Below are 25,989 nucleotides of genomic sequence, written 5' to 3' on the forward strand. Positions count from 1 at the left end.
AAGAGTTTAGGGCTGGGGGTGGAACTCACAGTGTTAAATATCCTGGCCAGGGCGGAACTTCCTTCAGGCTGTGGGGCAATGAACGACAGGCAGATCTGTGAGAAGAGCAATCATACCTGAGAAAAGGGGGATGAGGGGTGCAGGTGGGGGCTGGGCAGTGAGAGTGAGATTGGTGAGAGGAGGGCTTGATATGATTTGTTTTAAAGGAATTTCTCTCTGCTTATTGTGATAGGAATAGATAGAAGCTCTCTGGGGTTTTGTCCATTCTTAAATTTAGAAAATGTCTTCCCTTTTGCAGATATCAAAAAATATTTGTTGGATAAGCAATTATAAACATGAAATAACTCTTTCGGTGGAAAATGTATATTTTATTCTTTTAAGTACTTTTTTATTTCAAGCCAATATTACTTGACTGGGACATTTTAAATGGTCTTAAACATTTTAAATGCCCTTTCTCTTTGAAAAGATAAAATAATAAATCGCATGTAACCCCTGAATTATACCAGAAAGAAATCAAAGGCCTTGGTTATAATTCAATTGACTATTTTTTTCCAATTTTACTAGGACAGTGATGGTTATGTACGATCCTCCTCCTCCTTGCATCCAGCTGCCCCATCCCTCAATACACCTGCCTTTTTTCTCTCTCTCCAAATTTTTATCAACTTACTTAATAGAATAAAAGGTAAATATTTCCCATAAGATGGCTCTTGGGAAGACCCTGCCCCAGGCAGTCCTTGTGCCATGCTATTGGTCTGCTAACCACGAACTAAGATTAATTATGACCAGCTCCCTCACCTATAGTCTGCAGCAATGATGACTAGCCCTGCCTTTCTCTTAAGATCTAGGCACTTGTCCTAAAATGTGCCGGATTTCTCAGCTGCCCTTGGACAATTTGACTCGAGGTGATTATAGATCCTTTGTCTTCCCCATCCCACCATCTAAAGTAGTCTTGCTTTTTTAACTTTTGCAGCTCACTCACCTACCATTGACCTCCCACGCCATTAATGTAGAGTGTTGCCCTAATCCTGGCGCGCTGTGGCTTGTCTATGCATCTCAGTGTCTCTTCTGAACTTCAGGTCAGGAGCCTCCGTGCCATTTGGAGTCCTGGGACCTGCAGGAGGCTCCCAGAGAAGCAGCAAGTTAGCATGTGAAGTTACCTAGGGATTTTCTCTGCACCAAGAAGCAAAACAAATTTAGCAAATGCACGTGACTTCCAGCCATTGATTTCTCACAGGGACAGTGGGAAAATAACCTAGACAAAAGAGATGTTTTATGAAGAAATGGCAATGAGAGCCCCAGGTGTTATTTTGGAGTTTTTAAAAGCTTTATGAGGTGGGGGAAAAAATACATCTACCTTCATTTAAAACATTCTCAGTAATCTCCATTAATAAATGTTAGTATAAAGAAAACAAGTTTTGCCCTGATGGGGTAGCTCAGTGAACTAGGGCATGGTCCCAGTAGGCCAAGGTTATGGGTTCGATTCCCCAGTCAGGGCACATACAAGAACCTACCAGTGAATACACAAATAAGTAGAACAACAAATCAATGTTTCTCTCTTGTGCTTTCTCTAAAACCAAACATTAAGTAAAAATAAATAAAGGTCAAAAGAAAGCAAATATCCTTAATGACTTACTAGTATTGCTTTAATTATAGAAAATAATAGCAGTACTTTAAGCCAGCTTTATTGATTCTTCACCCACTGGATCAACTAACACCATTCTAAAGAGTATTAGAAATATTGAATAAATAGCGAAAATCCATCTTGAATTGTGTAAAAGAAATACACAAGTATAAGTAACCAGAGATTATGCTTGAATTATTCATAGTAACTAGGGACATATAGAAATTCATTAATATAATAAACTAGAGACCCGATGCATGAAATTCATGCAAGGGCAGGCCTTTGCAGCCCCAGCTGCCTCATGGCCCACCCCCGCCCGCACCCGCCTTGGCCTGGTGATGCCTACGACCACCACCACACCCCCTGGTTCCCCGGAAACCCCGATCAATCACCCTGCAGAGGGTGGCCTGGGCCTCCCTCTTTGGGGCGATTGCAGAGCTCCTTTCCCTCATTGATCACCCCCACCCCCAGCCAGTGGCCTGGGCCTCCTTTTGTGGGGTGATCCTGGGGCAATGGCAGGGCCGCCCGACCAATCCCATTGTACCCGCCTTGGCTGGCCTGTCACCAGTGGGTGTCATAGCGTGGTCATCCGGACAATCTTTCTGCTGTTCGGCCATTCAGTTGATTTGCATATTACACTTTTATTATTATAGATGACTGGGAACAAATTAGTAACAGGGAAAAATGAATTCATTAAATAATTCTAAAATAGTGCATTTTATTCTGTTTGAAACTACTTCCCCAAAACAGATAATAGCTTATAACAAACAGTAAAAAAGACTTGAGTTTCTCTTTTTCATTCTATGTCCTGAAGCAAATGTGAGTGAACAAATAAATTCCAGCGATCACTCACATTAGAGACAATAATGAAGAAAAATTGAATCTAAATAATTCAAAAAAAGTTAATACTCCAGTTGCTTCCACTTCCCCTGAAAAAATAAAAGTCAGCTCTAATTGTTAGGAAATAAAAAAATATTTTAGTGTTTTAGAGTCCAAAAGTAGTATATCAGATGAATTGCAGATTGACAAGAGGAGACCACCCACTTACAGGACCCTACACACCCACATACACATGGAATGGAAATCAGAATCAAGAGTTGAACTGCCTGTTGCTACAAGAGTCAAAAACTACAGACAAGGTTGAATCTTTGAGGTGCTTTTATTTCAGAGGCCAGTGATCCAAGAAAGAGTGGCAGGTATAATATCTGCCTCCCACATCCCCCAAAAAAGCTCTCCCATCTTGTCTCAAGCCAGCTGGTATCTAGAGTCCTTGTAAAGATTAGACCCCAGGCATTTGCCTCCCTTTAGGAAGGTCCTGTCCTTGATTTGCTTTCAAAATGTACTAGTATGTTCTTTCTGAAGATACATTATCCTTCCAACTTTGGTTTTCTTCTTACAACACATCCTCCCTAGTTTCCCAGGGCCCATAAGATAAATCTCTTACCTGTAGTTAGTTCTGTGACAACATGGATGGACCTTGAGAATATCATGCTAAGTGAAATAAGTCAGGCAGAAAAAGCTAAGAACCACGTGATTTCACACATCAGTGGGATATAAAACTGAAACTAGAGGACACACACAGCAGTGTGGGGCTGCCAGAGGAAGGGGGTAAGAAGGTGGGGGATGAAGGAGATATAAGGTGACAGAAGATGATTTGACTTTGGGTGGTGGGCACACAGGGCCATATACAGATCTTATAACATAGAAATGCACACCTGAAACCTACATGGTCCTATTAGTCAATGTCACCCCAATCAATTTAAATATATATAATTTAAATATATATATATATATACACTAAATTTGTGCAAAGGGCTCAGCCCTCGCAGCCCTGGCTTCATCCAGAAGGTTGTCCGGATGGTCGTCAGGATGGTTGTCCGGACGGTCGTTCTGGTGTTGGTCTAATCAGCATATTAGCTCTTTATTATATAGGATACAGACAATAGTTTAGCGAAGGCCAAGGGAGGGTGAAGTGGAGTGAGTGGAGGTGGGCAAAGGGTAGGGAAAAGGGGGACACCCAAAATTATGTCAACATTAAAAAATTTTAATAAAAAAATAAGATTTATTTCCCCATATTTTTCTTCCTGAGATTTACTAACTGTAAGGGGAGGTTTCCGAGTGCTTTTCCCCTGAACTATTCCTTGAGGTCCTATCTAAGTAGAATCCTTATGATATAACAACATGAAAGGTTGCACATAAGTCACCTTTGTTGTGGCAAAACAATTCTAATTAGTCATTGACTTAAATGTGCCAGTTAGCTAAAATACCACCTCGTGGGCCCTGATGGAACGGAAGACCAGCTGCTTGTGTCACAACAGAAACAGAAACAAAAATGTAAGGTTAAAACAAATTAGTTACAAAACAGCAACAGTCAAAGGATGTCTCCAAAAGAGAAGAAAACAAGCAAAGAACAATTGTAACCAAAGTGTTCTTTCACACAGAGCAGAGCTCTCAGGCAGAAACGCACTCCCTCCCACGGGGACTCTGGGATTAGTCACAGTCTTACCCCCTTGCCAAGCGGGTACTGGGCTGGCTCCAGGCCAAGCCCCAGAGGGCTGAAAAGCCCAGAGGCCAGTGATAGAGGACTCCTGGCATGCCCACCGGTTTGACTTGCCCGGTCAGACTTGGGAGTCAGTCCCCCCACTCCTCAGAGACCTGTTTCCTTCACCAGCTAAGCATCTCAGATAGCTAACACCTACAGAGGGAGAGAGGGAGTCGGGCAGATAAAGGACTCCTGGCAGGTGCTGGGAAGTCCCTGCCATCCCTGCCATGGGGGGTGAGCCTGCTACAAGCATCTGGGACCCTAGCTAAGTGGGGCATGCCCCCCTCTTATTCATTTCCCTTAGTAACCAACAAAACAGACAGCAAGAACATAGCACTACGGCATATGTCTATAGGCAATGGTACAGTGTAGCTTCCAGAAAGATCTGGCTCCTGCAGAGACGGGTTCCCTGGCTTGGTTGCCTCTTGTCTAATCTGCAGAGGCAGAGGCGCCTCACACCTCTGCAACCAGAGAAGTGTTTTTGATCTGGAGCGGATTGGGCTCAGCCCGGACTTTCAGATTCAGAGAAAAAACAAACACACACAACCCTTAATGAACCAACTCAATGCCTAAGAGGCGATGGGGAGACCCATGACCAGGAGCGGACTCCCACAGGAAAAAGTCCTGGCAGCGCTGCAGGAAAGAACGCCAATCATACCCTGGGACCCCCAGTCCAGGGAACCAGTGGGACTCCCGCCCTTACCAGCCCCGTACCTGAGAGTCCCACTGCTGTCCAGTAATTTGAAACGGGAACTGGAAGTTCAGCTGTCGGTGGCTACCAGAGTAATAAATAGAAGCAAAGTTGAATCTCTGAGGTGCTTCTATTCAGATGCTGCCCATGTAAGGCAGCAGGTATAACACCAACCCCCAAAAGCCACCCTCCCGTCTCATTTCAAGCCGGCCATCATACAGGGTTAGAGGGTGGCAAAGAATCTAAAACTTAACGTGAGTTCCAGGATCTGTTTTCTGTCCTGGTCCTTGTAAAGATTCGCCCCGAGACGTCTCTCTCCGTTCAGGCAGGTCTTGTCCGTGATTTTCTTTCAAAATGCATTTCTCTCAGAGTGATTGGACTATCTTCAAGGCTGCTTATCTTTATTTTTCTTACATGTCCTCCACAGTTTTCCCAGAGTCTGTAAAAAAAAAAAAATCTCTTCTCTACAGTTAGTGCAGTGTTTAGCTATTAGTCAACTGTGATTCTATTCTTATTGCTATCCTTCCCCTATCAGAATAAGATGAAAGTTTTTATTTAGTTAACCAAGGCTTCAGAACATGGAATGGCCCCATAGGGCACAAATAGATCCATCCTTCCCCAGTCTAGTTCCCATGGTGTCACTTCTTGCATAGCCATGCATCTAGCAACACTAAATTCCATATATATACATAAAATTCTTTATTGTTCAGAGTATTACATATGTCTCCCTTTTCCCCCCATTGACCCCCTCCAGCCTGCCCCAGGTCTTCACCACCCCATTGTCTGTGTCCATGGGTTATGCACATATGCATACAAGGTCTTTGGTTGATTACTCCCACCCATCCACCCGCTCCCTGACCCCCACCCACTTCCCTCTGGGTTTCTGCACTCTGTTCCACGCTTCCACATCTCTGGATCTACTCCCTTCATCTGTTTACTTTGTTACGTGGATTCCACATATGAGTGAGATCATGTGATACTTATCTTTCTCTGACTGACTTATTTCACTTAGCATGACACTCTCCAGGCCCTCCATGCTGCCTCAGAGGGTAAGAGATTCTTTTTTTAGCAACACTGAATTTCTTGGTGTCACATTCCATTCCGTTCATTCTGGGTGTTCAGCCTTTCAAACACGGAAGTGGTTTCTCGTCATTATGCCCAGAGAACTCATTCCCTCCTCACATGCTTTGGATTTCTGATCAAGTATTACCTTCTCAGACCCAGATTGCCTTATACAAAAGTATTCCAATCATCCCTCTCTCTCCAATTCTATTTTCCTTCCCTTCAAAGTATGTATCACCATATAATTTGTCTACTTTTGATTGTTTGCCCCCCACCATTAGATTGTACATTTTTGAAGAGCAAGGGCCCTCTCAGTTTTGTTCAGTGCTATATATCCCAAGAACAGAAAACAGTGGCCAATACAGAGTAGTCCCTCAATAAATATTTAATACATGAATAAATGGGAAAACAACATTTTGTGAAGATGTAAAACAGTGTTATTTCAGACATGCTACAGTTGAGAACCTTGGAAACATGGGTTAAAAATGGAGAGTTAGGATTTACCCACTCAGGTGTGAAAAATGAAGCTAAACGAAAGGGTGGGAGTAGATGAGTTCCTTCAGGTAAAGAGAAAGTGCTAAGAAAGAAGAAAATGGGACTGCGTAGAGCAGTGGCTCTCAACCTTCTGGCCCTTTAAATACAGTTCCTCGTGTTGTGACCCAACCATAAAATTATTTTCGTTGCTACTTCATAACTGTAATGTTGCTACTGTGATGAATCGTCACGTAAATATCTGATATGCAAGATAGTCTTACCTGACCCCTGTAAAAGGGTCGTTTGACCACCAAAGGGGTCGCGACCCACAGGGGTCGCCTAAGGACCCTTGATTTTGGGGTGGGGGGCGGAGTATAAGAGAGAATTCAAGTTATGGGGAATTGGCTGTCAAAGACTAAGAAATGAATCCAAAGCAAAAGATGCTCAATTGAGCCCAAAATTACAGGGAAAACCAGCCAGATGAGGAGCAGGTGGGTTGGTAGGCACTCATGGATCCCCTCTGAGAAACCAGTTGTGGGGTAGTAAAGCAGAAACCAAGTCTCAATACCTTGGCATATGAAAAAGAGAGCAGGGTGAAAAGGTGTAGAGCTAGGATTCTTTTTGTGTCACCTGAGCTCCAAGAATACCTGAAATATTGGTTAAGTAAATAAGCCATAGATGAATAAATGGATACAATTTGCTCTCCGCAGTTAAGATAGCGCGTACATTTTGGCTGAGGTCCTGGGGTTCAAATGGTGACAACGCGCTCTTTTCCATTGCACAGGCAGTGTACAAATAGTTCCCTAATCAAAATCAACTCACTGAGCAGTCTTTGCCTCAGCAGTTTATTTTTGAAACTCCTTTTTAATGAGCTCCTATGGCTTTCATTTTTACCTCTGCTTTGTGTTTTAGTTTAAAACGCATTCTTAGTTAAGGGAGCTTTTAGAGAGCTGCCTTGAGGCCCTCATCTCTGCCTCAGTAGGAACTGACTCTTGTGTTCTTTGGGATTGAGGGCCTCTCTGCTGTGCTCCAGTGACTTAGCCTCCCAAGGTATGCCCGAGGGAACGCTGATGCATAAAGGAGTAGGTCCTAAAATAAACTAATGAAAGGCCTAGTTAGGAAGATAACATGATCATCTATGGGCTATGAGAATCCACTCAGCTTTCCACCAGAAGAGCCACCCAATAGTGTATGAATAAGTATATTTCCAGTGGGTTTTAAATGTAAAATTATGATTACATTTCTTGCTTTTCTGAACACACGGCAGAGGGTATCAGGATTGCCTAGGGCAGTGGTTCTCCGGAATGAGGCCCAGAAATCAGGATTTTAAAAAGATTCCCAGCTGATTCTAATGTCCAAGGTTGAGAACCACTGGCCTAGAGGGTTTCTTAATACAGATTTCTGGGCCACACGCTGCCTCATTTCTGATCCAGTAGTCTGGGGTGGGGCCAGATGTTTTGCATTTCTAACAATTTCTCAAGTGATCTGGATGCTGCTGGATACACTTACAAAGCCCACTGGTCTATGCAATCCATGCCATATATTTTCAATAACTTTTCCCCATAGTTTTCTGTTGTCCTTCACAGAAAAAGAGCCAAATTCATATTTCAGCTCTTTTGCTCTGGCTTCTGTCAGTTCCATTTGTGAGAAAAACAAAACAAAACAAAAAATGAACAAAGTGATGCTGGGAATAACCAACCCTGGATTTCTAGCCTTTTACTCACTTTTAGTGGAATGAAGGTTTTATATCTTAGTCAATAAGATATTAGTGCCTCTTAACAAATAAGAGCTTACCTGAATTATACAAAGGTGATACAACTGTCTAACACTGAAAAGTGATTCTCTTTCAATTACAAAATTTGTCTCCATTGAAGTCTCTTAATACTAGAAAAGGAAAATGGTGGTCATAAGATGACAGGAAAAAAAATAAGACTCATTTCCCACACAGATCGTAGTTATTCCATTTATTATTTTGTTTTTAAGTCAAAGAAGAAACAGCACATCTAGAATCTAAATAATGTAGGCAGGTTGTAATGCTTATATTGGGATGTTTAAAAGGAATTGTTTTTCTTCCTCTGGCTTAATGTATTGACAGAGACACAGCATGATATCATAATTAGGGCACAATCTGACTCTGTGCAGAGCTGACAGGGCAACTCCCCTGAGGCTCTAAATGAGCTTCTCACTGCTCTGCACTTGAGCAATTCCAAACTGGTCAGGGCCCCGTAGATTAAAACATTGGTAAGAACAAATTAATGTTCGAAGAGGTACCAGCTTTAGATTTTTGCTTGTCTTCCAGTTCTAAAAAGTAAAGATTAGAAATAAAATTAAGGCATTGCTCAACAAATAGTTTTGAATAAAATAAATATTAGCTTTTTTCAGAGATTTCATAACATTGATTTCTAAAGGACACACTCCTCTATTTATGCTTAATCTGCTATTTCTCCCACACAAATAAACTTTACTAGCTAACAAAGGCAAACTCAATATTAAACAAAATTTAAATGATAAAAAATTATCTATGCTTTTATCAAACATATTATATTGTCCAGCTATAATGTGTTTGGGATGAAATACATTGAAAAAAACACAGGGAGGTGGCCAAAACAGGGAGACAAAGCAGCATGGTCCAAATGAAAGAAAAGAATAATACTCCAGAAAAAGAACTAAACAAGGAGTAGACAAGCAATCTACTAGATGCAGAGTTCAAATCACTGCTTATAAGGATATTAAGAAACTTAGCGAGTACCTCAACAGCATAAAAATAGCACAGTAAGAAATGAAGGATACACTAAGTGAAATAAAAAATAATTTACAAAGAATCAACAGTAGGGTAGGAGATACCAGGAATCAAATTATCGATTTGGAATGTAACAAAGCAAAAATAAAATAAAATAAAATAAAACACCCAATAAGAACAGCAAAAAGAAAAAAGAATAACAAAATATAAGGATAGTGTAAGGAGCTTCTGGGATAACTTTCGGCATACCAACATTTGCATCAGGTGGGTGCTGAAAGGAGAAGAGAAAGAGCAAGAAATTGAAAACCTATTTGAAAAATAATGACAAAAAACTTCCCCAGTTTGGTGAAGGAAACAGATATATAAGTCCAAGAAGCTCAGAGTCCCAAACAAGATGACCCAAAGAGGCCCACACTAAGACACATCATAATTAAAATGCAAAAGTTTAAAGACAACAGAGAATCCTAAAAGCAGCAAGAGAAGAACAGTTAGTTACCTACAAGGGAGCTCGCATAAGACTATCAGCTGATTTCTCAAAAGAAACTACAGGCCAATATGGTACTGGCATAAAAATAGACACGTGGACCAATGGAACAAAATCAAAAGCCCAGAAATAAACTCCCACGTATATTGTCAACTAATATTTGACAAGGGAGCCAAGAATATTCTATGGGGGAAAAGATAGTCTTTTCAATAAATGATGTAAATATAACTAAATAGGTACATGCAGAAGAATAAAATTGCATCTGTATCCTATACCACTGAGACACACACACCCCAAAATATATTAAAGACTTAAACTTAAGAACTGAGATCTTAAAACTCCTAGAAGAAAACATAGGGGGGAAATTTTTGACATTGGTTTCAGTGGTGATTTCCTGGATATGACTGCAAAAGCACAAGCAATAAAAGCACATAAATAAGGGGGACTACATCAAACTAAAAAACTCTGCAGAACACAAGAAACTCAACAAAATGAAAGGGCAATCTACAGAGTATGAGAAAATAGATACAAATTATATATCAGATAAGGGTCTATATCCAAAATATATAAAGAATTCATATAACTCGATAGCCAAAAAAACCTAACAATCTAATTTAAAAATGGGCAGAGGAACTGAATATAAATTTTTCCAGGGACGACATACAAATGGACAACAGGTACATAAAAAAGTGCTCAACATCACTAATCATCAGGGAAATGCAATTAAAACCACAATGTGATATCACCTCACATCAGTTAGATGGCTATCATAAAAAAGACAACAGATAAGTGCTGGAAAGGACGTGGAGAAAAGGGAACCCTGGTGTAGTGGAATGCAAATCAATACAACACTATGAAAAACAGTATGCAGCTTCCTCAAAAAGCTAAAACTAAAAATATGATCCAGCAATCCCACTCCTGAGTACATATCCAAAGAAATTGAAATCAGGATCTTGTAGCAATATCTGCACTCCCATGTTTGTTGTGGCATTACTTACAATAGCCAAGATATGAAAACAAATGTCAACAAAGGAATGGATAATGAAAAGGTGACAATATTATTCAGTCATGAGAAATAAGGAAATCCTCCCATTCACTATAACTTGAGGGCATTACACAAACTGAAATAAGTCAGATACAGAAAGACAAATGCTATGTGATATCACTTATATGCAGAATCGAAAATAGATAAATTCAGAGAAACAGTAAAGTGATGTTTATTAAGCGCTGGGGTAGGGAAATGTTCAAAATGCACAAACTTCCAGTTATAAGATGCATAAGTTTGGGCATCTAATGTACAGTATGATGATTATAACTAACAATAATGCATTATATATTTGTTTTTGTTTTAAAAATTTATAAGGAATCTATTGGGGTGACATAGGTTAAAATTATATAGGTTTCAGGTGTACAATTCTATAATACATCATCTGTATGTTATATTGTGTCTTCACCACCCCAAGTCAAATCTCCTTCCATCATCATTTACCTCCCTCTACCCTCTCCTACCTCCCCCCAGCCCCCTTTCCCTCTGATTATCACCATATATTTTAATGTTCTTAAGATAGTAGACCTTAAGTGTTCCTACCATAAAAAATGAAATAATGTAACTATGTGATGGAATGGAGGTGGTAGCAAATACTATGGTGACAATGATTTTGCAATTTTTTGCAATGTATTTAATCACATCTTGTACACTTGAACATAATGTTATATATCAATTACATCTCAATAAAGATAGGAAAAAACATTATACTATCATAGAAATAAATTCTTATATACAAATCTAGTTAATATTGGATGATTTAGATATGAACAAAGAATAAGAGGAGGACTCATGCTCATATTCACACCAAAAAGCACCATTTACCTTTGATGGAGAAACAAATTCAACACATTCTATCCATATGCCTAAAAATGACTTTCCACATATTGCACATTTTCTTCCCTTAGAGATTATGTCCCAAACCTCTGGGTACCATTCTATGGCTTCCATTAGGAAAGGATTCCTTTCTGTCAGCTCATTCATTACAAATCTTGATGTTATTTCCTAGATTAAAAAAAATATGATTCCTCAAGATAATTTTCAAAATAACCATTCTTTATTATTCCTCACAGTGTCTGTTAAATTAATTTTTCAAAGTGTATATAAAAAGTATATTGTCAATAATTGGCATTATAAATAAGTTTAGTTTTCAACAATATAAGAAAAGCAACTTACTCCTATTTTAAAATCTCCATATTTTTTATATACAAGAATCCAAGTTATAATAAACTTACATTATTAAAGTTTAGTTTAAATTGTGTACCTCTTATTACAGTAAACAAGGACTGTACAAATATTCAGACTGATTTGAAAATTGAGTCTATCCTATTTACTAGTGTCTAAATTCTTACCACTAAAATTGTGGATCATGAACCAATAGAATTTGCATCATCTGGAAGCATATTGAAAATTCACTCTCATGTGCACGCCAGACTTACTGAATCAGAATCTGCAATTAACAAGTTTCCTGAGATAATCTCTTTGCATGTTAGAGTTTGAGAAGAATTAGTTTAAGTTACCTACTGCATTGAGTACCTAGGTAGAGCCATATTGGTAAAGAATACTTATTTCTATTAACCAAATCTCTGAATCCTCTGAATTCACTCTGTATTAAACCTATCCACACAGGTATGTTCAGAAACTTCATTTATGGTAATAATATTATTAGAATATCTATATATATATAAAAGTCTAAGCAATCCAATGACTGAATGATCGGTCAACCGGTCGCTATGACATGCACTGACTACCAGGGGGCAGGAGCTGCTGAGCGACAGCAACTTTGAAGAGTGCCCTCTCGCAATCCAGGACCCCTCAGGGGATGTCAGACTGCCAGTTTCGGCCCAATCTCCTCAAGCTAGGCTGAGGGACCCCACCTGCCAGAAGGACCCCGCTCACTCCGCAGATGCCCTTTGAGCCCCAGCACAACCCCAGGTGCGGCCAGCCAGGGAGGGACCACAGGAGGCATGTCTGGCCCATCTCACCCAGTCCTGCCCCGCCAGCCACCTTCTAATTAATCTCCTTTCAATGTCCACGAATCTGTGCACTGGGCTTCTAGTTAAATAATAAAAGGGGTGGGGAGGAAATATATAGAAGCTGATTTTCATCATGACAATCAACATCATCTTAAAGTAAAAAATTAAAAAAATATATATATGTAATACTTAAAAATTAAATCCTTACTGGCCAAGCAACAACAAAAAATATATTTGATTTATTCCACTAAGTGTCCCCACCTCCCCAGTGTCTGTGCAGTCCTATATAAATGTTACACAAACACTGCATGGATTTGAATTCGTTTGTGAAACTTTTTTTTTCTGGTCAAAGTGAAAGATTTTTCAATAGTCTTAAAGTAGTCCATATTAGGTTCTGAAATGAATGTGAATACCTACATAGATGTAGGTGTAGATATATAGATACAGATATAATCTGTCACTTATTCACCCAAATTAAAGTATTTTTAAAATAACAACAAAATGTTATAGATTGCTGTCTCCCTGTCCCTTCCACTTCACAGTCATCTGGGAAAGCTGCCTTTACACGGCTTGGGTTCCTTAAATGCCTGATCCTTGAGCAGCATAACCTCCTACCCACTTAAGCTCATTCTCCCGGTGGTTACATAACTGAGGTCATCCTTCCTGGAAAAAAAAAAAAAAGTACCCTTTCATACTAGTATTACCAGGACTGATAAGTTACGTGTCTATTACTATCCTCTCTTTACCTCTTTACACAGAGCATAACTTGTGATTCTGAATAAAATGTTGATTTTAGAGGTAAGTTTTAGCTACAATAATTAAAGTCTAAGTCTCACAATGAGGCTTCAGAAAACTAATACAAGATTCACTCCCCAAAATATCAGATGGTAGAAGAACTTGCTGAAATACATGGGATCTATAAATAGGTCACAGTCCACATAGTACACTTTTCCATTTAAGATTTCTGGAACTAAACATGTGTGTTGCATCCGGTGTGTCTCTTGACAACTCAACATTACCCATTACTTATATTCTTCTCCTACTTGCTGCTAATGTATTACTTTGGAAGATATAGCATCAAAATATAAAGTTACTTGGAAATCTGAGTATATATAAAGTATATATACTGGCTGTGACAATAGTACCTTTTAGGACACCTCTTACAGGTACATGTACTACAGGATTCCAGGGCAGGAGGAATAGGGAAACTGAGACAGGGAAGTTAAAACAAGGCCAAACAGTGTGGGCAGTTTGCAGCCAGCTTGTAACTAACAAACCATTATCTTCCCCAGCCAAGGACACAGAGAAAATGGTTAAAAAACCTCTCTAATGAGAAAATGCAGAAAGGGAAGGGAAAAGATTTTCATTTTTCTGAATTTAGTCACTCTGGAAATCAGATAGGATGGCATTAGATTCTATAAGCAAGACAAAGAGATATGTCTAGGATTCACACTGCCAATAGACTAGGTGACATTAATCTTGCTGATTTGGTAGAATGCTTTAAAAGAAAGCTCTTTACAACTTAAACCAGGGCTTCACTTGGAGGCCTGTGTGAGTGACTCAGGTGTCACCTGTAGGCTCAGGACGTCCAGCTGCTTGACAGCACTAACAGGCTCCTTCAGGAACAGCGGGTTTCCCTCACAGTAGAATTCCTTCAGCTTCAGATGTTGAAACTTTCAAAACAAAACAAAAACTTCATTTCACAACAAAGTAACAAATTTTACTCCTGAGGCTACATCTTCAAGAAAATTAGATTTAAAATGCTTTATTTCGGACTTATAGTCTACATTAGTATTTTAACAGCAGGACATAATCCAGTCACTATGAGGTGCACTGACCACCTCTGGGTCCCTTCCCCTGGCTGGCAGGCTCCCATTGTCTGATAGTGAACAGGGAACCAGGGGTGGGTGGCAGAGGATGAGGGCGGCACCAGGCCAAGGCGCCCGCCCCTCCAGTCGCCCCACACATAGAGGGCAACTTGTGGAAGGAGCGGGTTTGGCGAGTGGGTGGGAACAGCCAACCTCTCGGTCCCTCCCCCTGGCCAGCAGGCTCTGATCGCCTGATGGCGAATGGGGAACCAGGAGTGGGTGGTGGTGGGAGATAGGGCCGGCTGCTGGCAACTGGGGAAGATGGCCCTGATGGCAGGCCAGGCCTAGGGACAGTACCCATGCACAAATTTCATGTGCTGGGCCTCTAGTATGGTAATAAAAGAACTAATACATTTCTAACACATCTAACTGTAGTTATGACAGTGCTTTTCTTTTCTTTTTTTAAAGATTTTTATTGACTTTTAGAGAGAGAGAAAGTGAGAGGGAGAAAGAGAAACATGGATGTGATAGCAAAACATCCATCAGCTTCCTCCTACACAGGAATCCCACCCACAAGCCCAGGCATGTGCACTGACCAGGAATCGAACTGGCAGCCTTTTGGTGCATGGGAGAAAGCCCCAATTGAGCCAATCAATGTCTCTATCTCTATATCCCTCTCCCCTCCTCTAAAAATCAATAAAACTATATTTAAAAAAAAATGTATGCTCTTGAAAATAATATTTTCAAAAAGTATGAAGTGGCCTAAGATAGTATATACTAACAAAAAACACTAACCATACAAATGTATTAAAATATTTATGATGGCAATCATAGTTCACTTAGTTCCAACAACTTCAGCTGGCACAGAACACAAAGGAAGGACAAAAGAACAATAGGACCACAATAGGTTTTGAAATTCTAGAACAAAAAGAGGTATTTGAGTCATTTGTGTAACTCAAAGTTCCAATTACTACAGGTTCTACTGGTTGTTCATTTTGTTCTAATCTCAGTAGCATAAACAAAAATGTCTTTCCATTATAATAGAACTTGACTCTACTTACTCCTGTTGGAAATATCTGAATGACATTTCCAGCTATGTCTAGGAATCTTAGGTTTGTAAGATGACACAATACCTGTTTAAAAAAACAACAGAGATTTTTTAAGAATCTGTACGATACATAGAATCATAAATATTTCCTCTAAGTTCAAACTTGATGGTATTGATCATCTTTCCTAATTACCTGATCAATTCTTTTTTACATCTTCTCTCCCAAAAATCGCTGTATCCTGGATTGTCAGATTCTCTGAATTTTCCATTTCCTCTGACCACTCCAGGGCAATATAACATGGTGGCCAACAGTTAGGCTATTTGTAGGTTCAAATCTCACTTCTGACACTTACTATGGGTAAATTTCTTAATCTCTTTGTACTTGAATTTCTGCATTTGTAAAATGGAATTGCTAATGGCAGCCCCTACTTCAGTGATTATTGCATGGATTAAATAAATTACTAAGTGCTTACTAAAGGACCCAATACAACATAGTCGTGTGGCTCAGTGGCTAAGCATCAACCTATGAACCATGTCAGGGTACATGCCTGGTTGCAGGCTAAATCCCCAGTTTTGGGTGTGTGGGAGGGGCCAATTGATGATTATCTCTCATCATTTCTATCTCTCTCCCACTCCCTCTCTGAAATCAATAAAAATATGTTTTTAAAAGGGCCTACTACATAGTGAGCAGTAGGTAGACATTACTATCATTACAATGGAAAGAATCTTTGAGAAACGGAAAACAGATGTAATCTTAGAAAGTTGTCTCTAATTGACAATTCTACCACTGGCATATATTTCTTGTCTCCCTTTTGCTTAGCACTGTGCTAAATGAACACTTTCCTTATACTGTAAAGAAAAATCTGTTAGGGTCTCTATCTACATGCCTAATGTGACTGGATGGACATATACATTCATACACATGTGAATATATACACACAATTTATAATGTACCAGAAAATGATTCCTAATTTTTTCATAAACAAAACAAGTATTTTTTGTAAATATTTATTGTTAGGTTTGATCAAGCTAACTGGCTTTTCAGGTCATTTCACTATGGACAGTCCCTTTGCTGAGACCACATTTCATTTGTGGTGACCACATTCCATTATCTCCCCCTCTGGGTTTGCATAAAGAAGTCTCCACCCAGAAGAAAGTCCTCCAAAAGTCCTTTAAAAGCCACTGACTCCCATCACTGGGTGCTGGAGCCATCCAGGCTCAGCCACCTGGTGTGCGGATGATCATTTGTAATCCCTCACCACTCTGGGCTTGTGTGTTCCTCCTTCAGCGACCTAACACTTATATTTACAAAATAATGATAGACTGAATCATATTAAATGTACAGGACATAAATGATCATAGGCATTCTTCATATAATAATTCAGGATAGGGCTTCCTAGCATTTCAATTCTTTAAAATCTAAACTCCTTGGGATTTATAAAATTACTAGAGGCCGGGTGCACAAAAATTTGTGCACTCGGGGAGGTCCCTCCGCCCAGCCTATGCCCTCTCACAGTCTGGGACTCCCTGGGGATGTCCACCTGCTGGCTTAGGCCCGCTCGACCAGTCATTCCCAGAGGTTCTGCTGTTAGGGTCAATTTGCATATTACCCTTTTTATTATATAGGATAGAAAGAGGACTTTTAAGTTAGAGAGACATGGATTTGAGTTTCTTCTCTGATCTTTGCAAGTTGTGTTCAAGTCACATAATCTCTTTCCCTTATTCTAAATAGGATATAATAAAAAGAACTACACCATAAAGTGTTATAAACACTAAATAATATAATGCTTCAGCATGATGATTATATTGCTGCTGTTAAAGTTTTTCCCTAAAAAAAAATGAGTTATACTTTTAATAGATTTTGTAATTTAAAGATATTTTTACTTGTTTATAGAAATTAGGATTTTTAAAGAATTTAAGAATAGAATTTTTTAAAAATATTCTTATTTGTAGCCTATAACTTGGTATGTTTTCACATATTATATTATACTGTGCACAGAATTTTTAAAGAGAATATTCCCTTGAAAGAAAAATGAAGGCAGGATTTGACCTTTTTGTTCTCTCTCAATTTATTGCATGACATGCATTCCCTCCTAACAAGTTAATTCTAATTTGCATAAGAAGGAAAGGTAAACCCATTAACAGGTTCCAAGCAGGAAACAGCACTCTCAAAGTGAGAAATCTGAGGTGAGTTGAGTAAAGTCACTATTTATAAAAGTTTGACAGGATTTAGAAAAACCTAAACTACAAAATGTAGTTCTCTAAAACCTCAAAGTTCCCAAAAGCTGGGAAACAGCAGGAAGTTATTTTACCACCATAGGCCTAAAAAGCCAAGGGGTGATGGTAATGGCCCATATGAGAATCACATGACATTAGCTATAGCTTTCCAAAAAGGTGTGCAGGAACTCATAGCACCCCATCAGACAGGGTGCCAGGGGAACACCATCTGATATTCATTCTCCTATCCTTTCACCTCCTGCTAGTGCCTCTAATTGGCCATGTCCAAGAGGAAGCCAGGGGATGTAGGAGCTGATACTGGTGATTATCCCAGATGCAGAGTAGGTTGAAAAAGGAAAAAGTGTGGATATGAAGAAAAAATGAAAGTTATCTAGCACATATTCAAAAACCACATGTACTTATATTTTGTGCAGCATATAGGGTTGCCAGATAAAACATAGAAGCTTCACTTAAATTTGAAACAATGAATTTTTTTCATATAGTTATGTCCTATGCAGTATTTGGAACATACACTAAAAATTATTCATTGCTTATCTGAAATTCAAATTTAAGTTAGTATCGTATATTTGTATTTACTAACCTGGCATCCTTAACTATGTGAAATAAAACAAGTTACAACCATCCTTTGTCACAGGAATTTGAGAGCTGACTCCATCTAATCACAAGGAAAGCAAATGATGGTGTGCACTCCGCTACCCATGTCCATTCTACAATCCCCCTGAATCGTGTTGTAAGGAGACTTCTTCCCCAACCAAAGAAAATTTTGTCCCATGCTTTGCTTACCTCCGGCAAAACTTCAATGTTGTTTCTGGCCAGAAAAAGTTTCTGGAGCCTCTTCAAGAACTTAATCTCTTCAGGTATGCAAATGAGCTGATTGTAGTTAAGTTGAAGTTCAGAAAGATTCTTAAGAAAACAAAGTTCTCTAGGAATACTGGTTAGCTGGTTATGATTTATAGTCAAATATTCAAGGCTTTCTAATCTGAAAATTAAACAAAGTATATGAATGGAACACAGAAAAGCAAAGTCTATTGCACAGACACTGCTTGTCAAAAGCCATGTGTCAATTAATCTTCTTGTAGCTCATCTGAGCTTTATTTCAGTCAAATGTTCACAACTATTGTGAATAATCAGAGCATAAAAAATCTTGGTTGTAATCAAACTTTTGAAAATAATTTATATTTAGATAGCTTACATTAAAAGTAGTTTATGTAATCAAATCCTAAATTTTTTTAAAATGTATTTTTATTGATTTTTACAGAGAGGAAGGGGGAGTGATAGAGAGTTAGGAACATCGATCAGAGAGAAACACTGATCAACTGCCCCCTGAATGCCCCCTATTGGGGAACAACCCTGCAACTGGAATCGAACCTGGGACCCTTCAGTCTGTGGACCGATGCACTACCCACTGAGCCAAACCAATCAGGGAAAAATGTAGATTTTAAAGAAAGAAAATTCTATTTTCATTCTGTGTACATACATATTAACTATATTAATGAGAAAGCCAAAAACAAAGGAGGCCATATACATGCAGAAATATACATATACATATAAACACCTACATGGATATAGGTATCGGTAGAGGTATAGTTACAGATTATAGATCTTGTGCCAAAAATTTGTGAGAACCACTTAGTTCCTGTGGAAGATGCAAAGATGGGTCAAACACAGACTCTGCCTTTATTTATATATCATGGCCTAGAAGGAAATATTACCTAGAGCCATAAAATGAGGATAGAAAATGCCATTGGACTGGGAGAAAAATATTAAGAACATTTGAGTCTATGATTACAGACATGATACCAGAGGTATATCATAAGCATTTTTGAAAAACTGACATTTGAACTTAGCATTGAATAATGAAACTTGTAAAATTAGGGCAACAAGAGGACATTGTAAGCTAAGAAAATATCATTTTGAATAAAGAAACAACAACAAAAAAAATTAGCACTACCTTAGCACCAATTACCTGCATGTACATTTAATCTAATCATCATACAACTCCAAGGCTGGAATTATTCACTTAAAATCAGAAGTAAGAAAAATAAAGGATCAGAGGTAGTAAATACCTTGCCCAACTTTCCCATCCAGTAGATAACTGTTTCAAGATTCAAATGCAGACGCATTTACTAGCAAAGCTAATAATAAAAATATATAATGCTTGCTTTGACAGTACATATGGTAAAACTGAACTCTATAGAGAAGATTAGCATGTGAGCTTCATTCCATCTCTATAGGTAAAAGAATATTTCAAAATTAACGAGGTGGTCAAGGACCTCGGCAGCCTGGTGGCATCATAGGACCTCTGAGTCTCTCCCATGGGAGGCCCAAGTTGGACAGACATCAGAAGGGGAACATCTGGGCGAACAGCAGAGGCAGGGCTGGGAGGGAGGACAGAGATAGGAACCTCCTGCAGCCCAGCCTTCCCTGCAGGCCCAGAGGACACCTCAGCAGTAAAGAGCTGGGGTGCAGCTCCACAGAACAGACTAGATGGGAGAGGAAGAAACAGCAATCTGTCCTGGGTGGCTGGCAACACTGAGAACTGGGCCCAGGGGCAGGGGCAGAGAAATGGTGCAAAAAAATATCAGTGCTCTAAAGCCTGCTAGAATTGAACGAGATTTCACAGATGGGAAATTGGCCCTTTCCATCCCCCTGCGGCTCACAGGGCAGCAAGCTGAAGGTAAAAGCACTGAAACTGAGGGGGGGGGGGGGGGAATCCAGTCTAAGTAGTTTGTAATTGTTGCTGCTAAGCCCCTAACGTGGAGCAGAACTGGAATTCAGGTACTAGCTACCCCCACCCAACCATCCCAGTCCCCTGTGGTACATCCTAGTGGAAGCAGCTAAGTCAAGGAGTCACTCTGACTACAGGGAGTGGCACACGGAGCACACAGAATATCCATAGCCTCCCCTGCGGATCCACGGGAGGGGTTCCCTGAGTCCGAGATGACAGGGTAGTGGAGGGGATGCCCAGCTACTGGGGAACGAGGAGAGGTCTGCACAGTTTAGGGGCACTGCCCCAAGAGATCCAGGCAACCCCTGCAATAGAGGTAAGAGAAATAAGAACTACTGCTTCAACGCCACCTACTGGAGAACAAATACCTCTACGTTTAATTCTTTTTCAAAGCAGTTTACAATTATGCAAATGCCAGAGCAGAGAATTAACCCATTAAACACAATTAATGACCAAAATAACAAAGGAAATCCAAAAGAAAATCTTAAAACCTCTAGAAAAGAACTTAAAGTCATGGAAATATGTGATTTAAATGTTGGAATATTCAAGACGGCAGTTCTGAAAAGCTCAACAAGACACAAGAAAACTCAGGCAATTCACAAACTCAGAAATAAAATCAGTGAACAAAAAGGACTATTTTACTGAAGAGGTAACAACTATAGAGAAAGAGCCAAACAAATACTGTAGCTGAAGAAATCAATAAAAGAGACGGAGAATGAACTAGCAAGCTTAGAAAATAAAGCAGACTAAGTGGAGGGAAGAATTTGTAATATCAAAGATAGACATCTAGAAATGAGTCAGATGGAAGGGAAATTTGAGAGTAAAAAAAAGCGAAAACTCTATAAGAACTATCAGATTCCATCAGAAAGAGCAATATACATATATATATATATATATACTGTCTTTATGTGCTATGGGAATATAATTGTCATCTCACTAATTAACAAATAAAAGTATGCTGTTTTATATTACTGAGAAAAAGTTTTAAAGAGTTTCTTCCTGCCGTAATGGGTCATGACCACAGGAGGAGGTTGCGCGTGCAGGTGAGGCCTGGAGTGGACATGGACAGGGCCAAGGGGGTCGGCCCGCAGCCTCTGTGGCTGAGCACAGGCCTTGAGACGAGATGGCGGGCGCACCTCCAATGGAAGCAGCACAGCTCCCTCCCACCTGGAGGAAGTCCAGGAAACCTCAGGTGGGAGGCAGTGTAGCTGACAGGTAGAAGCAGACCTCCGGGAGCCTTGGTCCAACCACAGATCTGGCCCCATTTCTAAGCTAAACAAAGCAGACCCATTTACACAGATTGGCCCCTCCCACACATATACAGGTCTAGTAGACACTGACATAAAGAGAGAAAAGAGTGGTAACTACACCTGGGTAGATCAAGGCCAGTTACATACAATTTTTGACAGCAACCACATCTGAAACCTACCTAAAAGGACCCAGAACCAACACAACCAGTAGTGGGTTTCAGAACCCACAAGAACTCAACCCAAATAGACACACAAACACCACACTCAAAGGTAGATCATGTTCCAGTCCCTACTGGGAACAACCCCCCTCGGGGGCAGCCCCTGCACAGCATTTCCTACACAGTGATAGTGGTTTACCTTTATAGACACCTAGCCTGAAGGGCTATGATTGTGCCACTGAGCCCATCAAACCACCTCAAGACAGCAGTTTGCTTGCCAGGCTCATAGTCAGCTAGCCTGAAGTCAATACCACCCACAAAGGGCCATAGTACTCAGGACCCAATTACAACAGGAGAGCCTAAACAACCCAAACAAGAAACATTCCTAGAGCACCCTGCACAGGAGATCAAGGAGATTGCAACATTCAGACACCTACTATGTGGAAGGCCATCACACAAAGACTAGGAGCAATGGTGTTCTATGTCATACATAGAAACAAACACAAAGAGACAGCCCAAACGGGGAAACAAAGAAACAGGCCCCAAATGAAAGAGCTTTTCCCAAAATCACTACTAAGTCAATCTTTTGTGTCGAAAAAGAAATGAATGAGAGAAACAGAAAGAACAAAAATAATAACCAATTAAATTAAAGCTAACATACATTAAGTACTTATTATATCACAGGTTCAACCCTAAAAGTCTTTGATGGATTAGCTTATTTAACCATCAAAACAATCCTGTCCTGTGAGCATGGAACAAATTGACATACCTTGATGTGGACTTGGGGGGACAAGAAGAGATAAATCATGGAACTTATCCTATATAGTAAAAGGCTAATATGCAAATTATCCCGTCAACCAGTTCGACCAGGAGATGGGGCCAATCAGCCAACCACCTATGGACCCTCTCCCCAGCCAGCCCTGCCCCTGATTGGCTCCCCACCCCAATCCAGGGCAGGGCCAGCCCTATCGGCCCCAATCAGGGTAGGCCGGCTGGACTCCACCATGCATGAATTCATGCACCGGGCCTCTAATATACTTATATGTATAACCCATGGACACAGGCAATAGGGTAGTGAAGACCTGGGCAGTGGGTCGGGCCAGGGAAGACGGGGGGAAAGAAGCGGAAATGGGAGACATCTGTAATATTATCAATAATAAAAAAATATATTTAAAACCCCCAACCATGTGAAATAGGCACTATTATTGTCCTCCTTTTGCAGATGAAGACACAAAAGTATAGGAAGGTGAAGAACTTTCACTCTGCCTGGAACCATGCCTGGGGAGGTAACTCTTCAGCTTATATCTAAGGCACAACTAGAATACTGACAATCCACAGTCATCTGTAAAACTGTGTGGACCTATCCATTTTCCAATTCTACTTGCTTTCACTTTTCTGACATATCACCATAGGTTTATACGGTTCCTTTTAATATTTTTTTTGTACTTTAAACAGAGCTTACAAAATTGTGAAATCATAACATGTTACAGCTGCAAAGATTTTGGAATTCACGTACTCAGATTTTTTACTTTAGAGATGAGAAAGCTAAGATGTAAGACAATTAAAGTACATGCCTCAAGTCATCAAGCTAGTTGTACAAATCTATGAACCTGAACCTAGTTCACCAGATCTTCCACGTGTCCTTTTTTCATTCAATCAATACATCAACCAATTGAATAAGTGAAGAAGCAAGCAGACAAACACTGGCATTTTCATTGCTATAGATATTCCTCTTCTTAAAAAATTAAATTGCTTCAAAAATTTTTTCTAGTTGCTCTGACTTAAAACCTTACTTTCTCTGCAAAAAAAATTTACCTGGGAAACAATACATTTTCTAGAAGTATTGGCAAGTGAATTAGAATAGACTTTTATGATACCTTTTCTATCAATCTGAAAATGATTTACAATACTCACATGAAATAAAATTTACCATCACCAGTTCTGTAGTGGAGCAACCTCTAAGAACTAGAGTTGGGAGGTTAACAACACTTTAGAAATGTATGTTTCAAACCCCCACTCTTATACTTAGACTACTAAGCCATGCTGTTTCTCATTTTTCTGCAGTGTTTAAGGAATCATCTGCTTAAAAATGGTGGCTTGTCTTGTTCTTCAGATGCCCCCTTTGCTATGTACAAATCCCACATGGGCTTGAAGCTCAGTATAAGGTTTTCAGAGGGCCCTGGTGGGTTGGGCGGGGGGAGTGTGGGGGGGGACAGGCGGTAATGGGGTAGGGAGTTAACTAAATGTTGCTATCAACAAAATTACCTGCTGACTTCTTTAGGAATATATGTGAGCTGATTGTTGTTCAGATTAAGTAGGATCAAATTTTTCAAGCCATCTGTTAGAAAATAATTTTAGACACTTTAGTTATATATGTTAGCTATAATTTTTAGCCATTTTTCTGTATAACTTGATTTTCCTTCTGATTTCTTGTCTTGCCCATGGCTCTTGGGTTGCTGTTAACAGATAACTTCTTAAACTCACTTCAAAAACAAAAAAGGTGAATTTATCACAAAGTTTCACTATGTTAAATCATGGTGCCTGAGTACAGAAGTTATAGCCTAGTTAACCGAACTCAAACCAGAAAGGCTCTACAAAAGGCACTGGAACACAGAAATATTTGTGAGGGAATGAATGAAGTCCAAGGAGTCTTCTTTAGGGATGACATTCATCTACCCAACAAAACACCCCGTGGGAAATCAGTCTAACAGTCCATGCCCGCTGCATCTGTGAATCCCACACTCAGCTCTGACAGACCCAGCAAGTGTGCCCACCCAAGCACACAACACCATCTCTCGGCACTGTGCACACCTGCTCCTTTGGGGGGCTCACCTCTCCTGCCCATGGTTCTGTGCCCTGTGCCCCACTTATAAAATTGTGAAATCATAACATGTTACAGCTGCGAAGATTTTGGAATTCACATACTCAGATTTACACAGTGCCTCTGTGAGATTGTCCGTGATGAGTTTCTTGAGAGCTGAGCAGGTTGGACTCCCATTCAGCCAGCTCCTAGCAATTGCTGCCATGTGGCAAGGTGATTCCAGTCTTGCCTAATCTTTCTTTTTCAAAACAGACAGAAAGGTCCAGAAATCCATCCTTTATGTGAATTCTCTTGATCTGCAAATCTTGGCACTAAATTCAAACTTATATGTAATACTTTCAACAATAAAGCTAAATTTAAACAAATAAATGCATTGGAGTACAGAGAGAGAGAGAGAGAAGAAAAACACAGACAAAACAGAACCAACCTATTTGTGACCCAGATTCAGCTCATGAGCCACCCATTTACAACCACTATCTTATGATTACTTAAGCCAATTAAATTGTTTTAGATTTTATCACAATCCCCAGCACAGAGTGTATGACTGACCCAGCTTAGGACACACATGTAACCCTGGTTCAGTCTTCTCTGGTCAGGGGACAGGGTCATTTAATACATGCTGAACAATGCAGTTGGATAATCATGATCTGATATAGACCATAATTTATGTCAATCACATAGGATTTTCAAAGTTCAGCAGCCCCAAAATTAAGACATACAGGAACTAAAGACATTTAGGGGCAGTGTACACAGATTACATATATTTTACAAACATCATTTAAAGGCAACATGAGAAGAAAAATTTCCTTACAGAAATCTACATTAGCATTAAATTGTTTAATATTATATATATCAGATTTTACTTAAATTTATTCCCTCAGTATAGTTAATAAAATGTTGTCTACATGTTTCCATTCCCTGAATTTTTTCTTATGTAAACTGTTTTCTTCCTAAGTAAACTGTTAATAGAATGCTGAATATGTGGTTTTGTATATATAAAGTGCATAAACATTGATAAGTATTTGTCCCAGTTTTTTTTTTAACCTTCACCTGAGGATATGTTTTTATTGATTTTCGAGAAAGAGAGAGAGAGAGATGAAGAGAGAGAAAGAGAAACATCGATGTGAGAGAGACACATAGATTAGATCTGCTGCCTCCCTTACATGCCGTAACAGAGGCTGGGGATTGAACCTGCAACCCAGGTACATGCCTTTGACTGGGAATTGAACCTGACACCCATGGATGCACGCTGGGGTTCTTGTTCCCGCACCTAGAAGGGTTCAGCAATCTGGAGAAGGCTGTG

At 39.7% G+C, this 25,989-nt stretch overlaps 1 protein-coding gene across 1 annotated transcript in view; it reads right to left on the bottom strand.

The window, feature by feature from the left end:
* Positions 1-8,339: 8,339 nt before the first annotated feature.
* Positions 8,340-25,989, bottom strand: part of LRRC69 (leucine rich repeat containing 69) — a 26,852-nt gene continuing 9,202 nt past the window's right edge. Inside the window, exons 3-8 of the mRNA XM_006761204.2 lie at positions 24,131-24,203; positions 18,513-18,708; positions 15,505-15,576; positions 14,207-14,308; positions 11,485-11,664; positions 8,340-8,691 (exon numbers count right to left, since the gene is read on the bottom strand). Of these exons, the coding sequence (XP_006761267.1) occupies positions 8,560-8,691; positions 11,485-11,664; positions 14,207-14,308; positions 15,505-15,576; positions 18,513-18,708; positions 24,131-24,203 (755 nt within the window). The 3' untranslated portion in view covers positions 8,340-8,559. The remainder of the gene's footprint in view (positions 8,692-11,484; positions 11,665-14,206; positions 14,309-15,504; positions 15,577-18,512; positions 18,709-24,130; positions 24,204-25,989) is intronic.

This window comes from Myotis davidii, unplaced genomic scaffold, assembly GCF_000327345.1.
Source record: "Myotis davidii unplaced genomic scaffold, ASM32734v1 scaffold317, whole genome shotgun sequence".
In the NCBI taxonomy this organism is placed as follows: Eukaryota; Metazoa; Chordata; class Mammalia; order Chiroptera; family Vespertilionidae; genus Myotis; species Myotis davidii.